A 6,923-nucleotide genomic window follows, 5' to 3' on the forward strand; every position below is an offset into this window, starting at 1 on the left:
CATTCAGGAATGTAGAATGGAAATATCTGAAGCCGTTCTATCAGTCTATGGTTGCAGGTAACCTTAACAGGAAGTGTACTGGTAGAATAGGCAGTACGATAACACGATACTACAACATAATACACAATACTGCAACAAATACACAATACTGCAACATAATACACAATACTACTCACTCCAACTGCTCGAAGTTAGACTTCTTCTCCAGGCCGTTGGGGTTCATGTCCTTACAGAACCTCCTGTTGACAACACAGACAGAAATGTTTGCCCAAGCCATTGAATGATATATAATATTCAACCCTGTCTCATTTAAAGGACAGACTTCAGAGGCGTCTGTTATTTTTTCATCTTTGATGGTGAATGACACCATGCTAACATTGACCAGACGTGGAAAAATGTAGCTGTATTCATCTATTTACGGTGTGATATCAATCTGGTACCGGTACCGGACCGCTCTGGCTTTAGGAGTAATGGTAAATGGCTGCTTTTTTATATAGCACTTTTATCCAAAGCGCTTTACAATTTGTTCCTCACATTTTACCCATTCACTCACACATTCACACACCGACGGCGGAGGCAACCATGCAAGGTGCCAACCTGCTCATCGGTAGCAATTAGGGGTTAAGTGTCTTGCTCAAGGACACATGGACACGCTGCCCGGGAGGAGCGGGAATCGAACCGGGAACCTCCGGATTGCCAGACGACTGCTCTACCTCCCGAGTCACTGTCGCCACCTTGAAAAGAAAAGGGGTTAAAGCACAGCCTCAGCAGCACCCTCTTTACGGAGGTTTACGGAGGAGACTGGGGCTGTTAAGACGCCCTCTACAGGATGCTGCTGGCCTCTGAAGGGTGCTGAGTTTAAAGGACAGGAAGGTTTAACTGACGCGGCAGTAGGCGACAGGAAGGAGGCTGAACAGGGTGCTGTAGATAACGGTCTCAGCTTTCTCAATTGATGTGTGAATTTAGTGTGTGTGTGGGTGTGTGCATGCATGTGTATGTGTGTGTATATGACTGTGTGTGTGTATGTTTATGTGTGTGTGTGTGTGTGTGTGTGTGTGTGTGTGTGTGTGTGTGTGTGTGTGTGTGTGTGTGTGTGTGTGTGTGTGTGTGTGTGTGTGTGTGTGTGTGTGTGTGTGTGTGTGTGTGTGTGTGTGTGTGTGTGTGTGTGTGTGTGTGTGTGTAACAGTACCTGATCTCTAGACACCCTAGTTGTAGAGCCATACCCTCGCTGACTTTGTTGGCATAGTTCTGCATATAGTCACTACGCACCTGTAGGTAAACACATTTACAATTACATCTAGTAATTTAGCTGAAGCTTTTATCCAAAGTGACTTACAACAGCACAGACATTGCAAAATTAAATTCAATGACTTTCAAGGACTTTTCCCAGCGCTATTTTTCATTTTAAAAGGGCATTTAAAAGGATACAATTCACTTTTAAATGCTGTTTTTTATAGGGGGAAAAATCGGATCCATGTATGGCTTAAAACCAATTTTCGACAATTAGTTACACTTTAAATAAAAAATATATATATTTCTTGATTCAGAACAATTTGATCATGGACGAACAAAACTGTCGTTGCGAATGGTTGATTTGAATTTCAATGACTTTTTAAGCACCTTGTTAACCCTTTAATCGCCAAGGACGACTTAACACGTCATTCTCCGCCATGCGTAATCTGCCAATGACGTCGTACAGCGTCTTTGAGATCAATATTTCAAAAATCTGTCATGACAATCATATTTCACCCACGGAGACTTGAGACTTGCTGTTGATCTCCTCTCAACTCTCCAACGGTTCAAGACCGCCATCTGGTGGCCGATCGGCGAATCGCCAAAACCGGAAGTGACGCGCCGGAAGTGGTGCTCACCCATATTTCGTCCGGCCACTCGCTATCGTTAGCGGGACTCCAGCTTGATACACTGGATAGCGATCCGTTGCCAAGAACTCGATAAACAACATGATTTGGACGTATATAGTAGTATACAACCTGGAAATGGATCGCATATAACAACATCCCATAATAGCGATCTGTCTGCTCCACGCTGATCACCCAACGGTCAGAGGAAGCCGCGGTGAGTTTCAGCGTGTTTGATTATTATTAAACATACACACTGCTCCGATCAACATATCACCCATAGTACATGGATCATTTAACGTCGGCCACGGACTTATAAACCCCCCCCCCTCCGGTCACCAGCAGATGATGAGGCATGACGATTAGGACCTTGTACAATTGAATTTTTTTATCTGACGTCAATCGGTATCAAACTACATTTGATGATCTAATATATGTATTTGTGGCTATAACTCACGTTCTATGGAATGCTGCAGAAAACGATAAAAACATATTTATACTTTAGACCATATTTTAGTATGAATGTGTGAATGAAAAAGTAGAACGTTGCTACATCCTAAACGATAGATACTTGATGTTGAATGGGCCATAGTAATGTCAATTTAGCAATACAATTAAAAAAGTTATAGCCCTGCAAAGAAGGGGAACATCTCCATAGACAAATAGAGCTGGCAGAGGACGGTATAAGATCAGAATAATCCCTGGCAGATAAAGGGTTAAAAAATTGTCTGTTTTCAAGGAATTCCAGGCCTTGACTTTTTTTGGTAAAAAATCAAGCACTTTAACTTAAGCACTTCATGGACCTTGTGCGAATCCTGTTACAAGTTCTGTACAACAAGTCAGCAGGAAGGGAAGGGTACAACTCTGGCAGCTAAGGGTCAGTAAGATTGTTCATCAAACAGTGTTGAAACTTGAGTGCTACAGTCTTGAGTGCATAGTAGTATAGACATATTAGTATAGTAGGTAGTAATATAGACAAGAGAGATTCCTTGTAGTAGCAAAGTGCATACTAGTAAAAGACAGTAAAGTATTTTTCCCCATTTAATTTGACTTAATTTCAAATATTGATAACACAGAAATACACACACATACACACACACACACACACACACACACACACACACACACACACACACACACACACATACACCAAAGTTATGCATACCGATCTCACAAGTCATATGTCATCAGCTAAATGATGCTCTACTTGACCTTGAGATCTAGCAAAATAGGTTTGCATTGACGGTTTCCACATAGACATTCTAGAAGAGACTATACGTTTGTTTTACTGTCAGCAATAGACCCTTTCAGTGGAACTGGCATTGACCCTTTCACTGCCACACAACAGCAGGGTAACCCTTTACATTTACATTTACATTTAGTCATTTAGCTGATGCTTTTATTCAAAGCGACTTACACGTTTTGTACAACAAGACAGCAGGAAGGGCACAACTCTATCAGCTGAGTAACAATGTTCATCAAAGTGTTGAGTGCTACAGTGTAGGTTAGTTTATTAGGACAAGTGCATGACAGTAAGGTTATTTTCACTTTCCTTTCACTGCAACAATACACAGAAGGTTAACCCTTTCACTGCCACACGGTAACTGTCGATAGTGTGATAGTAAAGGGTTAACCTTCTGTAGTGTGGCAGTGAAAGGGTTAAGATCCGGTCTGGGTGATCCTGTTCCGACTGACCTGCTGGTAGAAGTAGATCATGGTGGTTCTGTCCTCTTTGAACTCCTCCATGAAGTCAGCAGGGATGTACCTGATCCTGAGGTCGCATCTACACACACACACACACACACACACACACACACACACACACACACACACACACACACACACACACACACACACACACACACACACACACACACACACACACACACACACACACACACACACACACACACACACACACACACACACACACACACACACACACACACACACACACACACACACACACACACACACACACACACACACACACACACACACACACACACACACACACACACACACACACACACACACACACACACACACACACACACACACACACACACACACACACACACACACACACACACACACACACACACACACACACACACACACACACACACACACACACACACACACACACACACACACACACACACACACACACACACACACACACACACACACACACACACACACACACACACACACACACACACACACACACACACACACACACACACACACACACACACACACACACACACACACACACACACACACACACACACACACACACACACACACACACACACACACACACACACACACACACACACACACACACACACACACACACACACACACACACACACACACACACACACACACACACACACACACACACACACACACACACACACACACACACACACACACACACACACACACACACACACACACACACACACACACACACACACACACACACACACACACACACACACACACACACACACACACACACACACACACACACACACACACACACACACACACACACACACACACACACACACACACACACACACACACACACACACACACACACACACACACACACACACACACACACACACACACACACACACACAGTTAACCTCTTAAGCCCGATTGGCCCGAGATTTATTTCTGACCGTCTGAATGAATGGAAGCCGACGGCCATTTTGGATAATCACGCTGAATTATTGCGGTACACACATTACAAAAACCGTTGTAAAAATTTTATTTACTGTGGGATTTTTATAAACTTTGGAACTGTACTACTACTGTACATAAGACTTCAGGCTATGGAACTGTTATCTTTTCCAGCTCCTACCTCTCATCTGGAACCCAAAAACAGGCAAGTCAACACAAAAATAAGGAGAAAATATTTAATTTCAGTGTGTTCAAACCTCTGTTTCTCTAGTCTAATACATTAGCACTCAAGTGATTTCACTTTATTTTGTAAGAAACTTCAGAATGTTACCTTTCAAAAGAAACCAGACTCAAGCATGTGCTATAAGTATAAAGTAAAGTATAGTTACTTTATTTCTTTATTTTTTTTAACTTACATTTTTGTTTAACATTTATAGACATACAACACAACATTTACAGTGACATCCATAACATAACAACATACAGATATGGGTCCCTTGAATATGGCCTCGTTTAGCCGTCCAGACCCCCCTCCCGCCCTCCCCCCCCTAGAAACCGGGCTCCCCCGCATCCCAGGTCCGTCCCACGTGGGGCCCAGCACTCAGCGACACGGGTACCTTGAATTTGATTGGGCCAGACCCAGTAGAGGGGCGAGGGGTGATACTTCCCCCCACCGCACCAAGCCCCCCACCCCACGCACAACGAACCCACAACCCACGAGATCCCACTCTCCCGGATCCCCCTGAGAGAAACCCCTCCCTCCCGCCCTCCTCCCCGAGAGATAGAACACCCCCATATCCTGGTCCACCATGCACGGAACCGAGCCCCCAGAGCCCCCACCCGCCCCCGCCCGACCGCCAGGCCCCGGGTCCACGAGAGCCCCAACCCCAGGTCCGCAGAAGGCCTAAGCACCACGCCTCAATGGCCCCCGACCCCCCGCGACCCCAAGCCCGGTGCCCCCCCGGCCCGGAGACCAGACCGCCCGGCCACGACGGCCGAAGATCCCAGGAAACCCCGCCCCCCCCACACCAATCCCACAACAGGCCCCCCCTCCCCCGGGTGGAACCGCCGGAACGATGGCCCCTCCCCCCGACCCCACTGAACCCACTGTACCTCCCATGTCACCGACATCACCGCATAATTTTTTTTTTTTTTATCCACTTTTTCTCCCATTTTCTATATTTTTCTCCCATCCCAATTTCGTATCATCCAATTCAACCCTCCCCTGTCACGAACGCTGTTTCTTGCCTCCCACAAGCCGGCTGCAATGTGGACTAAGTCATACATAGCACAAGTCCCCTCCGGTACTTGAGGTAACAGCAGTCGCATCTTTTCACCTGTGCAGCTCGATCTCTCAGTGGCGAGGAGTAACGCGTGGGAGGCTCACGCTGCCCCCGACACTTCCTGATTCTACTGCGCAGGCGCACCAACCGACCTGTAGGAGTCGCTGTCCACAACGCCCGATCCCCACCCATCAGTTTCCCACCCCCTAATACGGCCAATGTGTATTAGTATGAACAACCAGCTAAACTGAAAGCAATGTGGAGCGCTGGGCTCCAACAGGCAAGCCCAGCGTCTCCGTCATTCGTGGCGAGCGCCTTGCCCACTACGCCATGTAGCCGCCCCATCACCGCATACATTTATGAAATTAAAACTAACCACACAATAAGAAAAAATTACATGGATATAAATGGTTATATGGTTCGCACTCTATCCCCGGTTGGCGGTTTGGAGGGGGATCAGCCCTCCCACTGGAGAAGCCCCCCCCAGAGACGAAGATACCCCCCGAAGGAGGCGAAATAATAAGGAGATAATAATAAGGAGAAATAATATAAAAGAAGACTAAAGACAATTGGCATTTCCCAGGTAATTCCTTTTAACCCTGTTTGACCCCTGTTGGCGGGTTGGAGGAGTAAGGCTCTCCTGGAGAGGGCCCCTCCTATAACGACAGAGATGTCCCCTGTGGGGGTTCTCCAATGTCCCTATTATTGTCCAACATTTTATTTGAATTTTTATCTTTCATATGATAGTACATTCCCAGAGCTGCCGATCGCGTGGATTTTAAAGGCAACCAACTTGCGTCTAGCCACGCCCCCGGCAGAGCGGAGCTCTGGTGCGGAGCTCTGCCGTGGCAGCATTATGCAGCGGTAATTCCCCCTCTTTTAACATTGACGACTAGCTCAACTGGTTCGCCGCCTTGCTCCTGCAGTGCGTTGGTGACAAGTTCGATTCCCTTCAATTTTTTTTTATTTTTATTTTTTTAACATGCATTCTTTCGCCGGTTAAGTTTAGGCATGTTAAGTTTAGGCATTGTTTCGGAGTTGGTTAAGGTTAGGGTTAAGGTTAGGCATTGTTTCGGAG

General features: G+C 46.1%; 1 protein-coding gene across 1 annotated transcript in view; it reads right to left on the reverse strand.

The window, feature by feature from the left end:
- Positions 1 to 6,700, reverse strand: part of LOC311235746 (protein-tyrosine kinase 2-beta-like) — a gene marked incomplete at its 5' end in the record, with an annotated part of 197,699 nt that extends 190,999 nt beyond the window's left edge. The window contains 4 exons of the mRNA XM_084323215.1: positions 177 to 239; positions 1,190 to 1,269; positions 3,555 to 3,642; positions 6,639 to 6,700. Coding sequence (XP_084179341.1) covers positions 177 to 239; positions 1,190 to 1,269; positions 3,555 to 3,642; positions 6,639 to 6,700 — 293 coding nt within the window. The remainder of the gene's footprint in view (positions 1 to 176; positions 240 to 1,189; positions 1,270 to 3,554; positions 3,643 to 6,638) is intronic.
- Between the last annotated feature and the right edge of the window lie 223 nt (positions 6,701 to 6,923).

The sequence above is a fragment of the Notolepis coatsorum genome, assembly GCF_963971535.1.
Source record: "Notolepis coatsorum genome assembly, chromosome: 1".
Lineage (NCBI taxonomy): Eukaryota > Metazoa > Chordata > Actinopteri > Aulopiformes > Paralepididae > Notolepis > Notolepis coatsorum.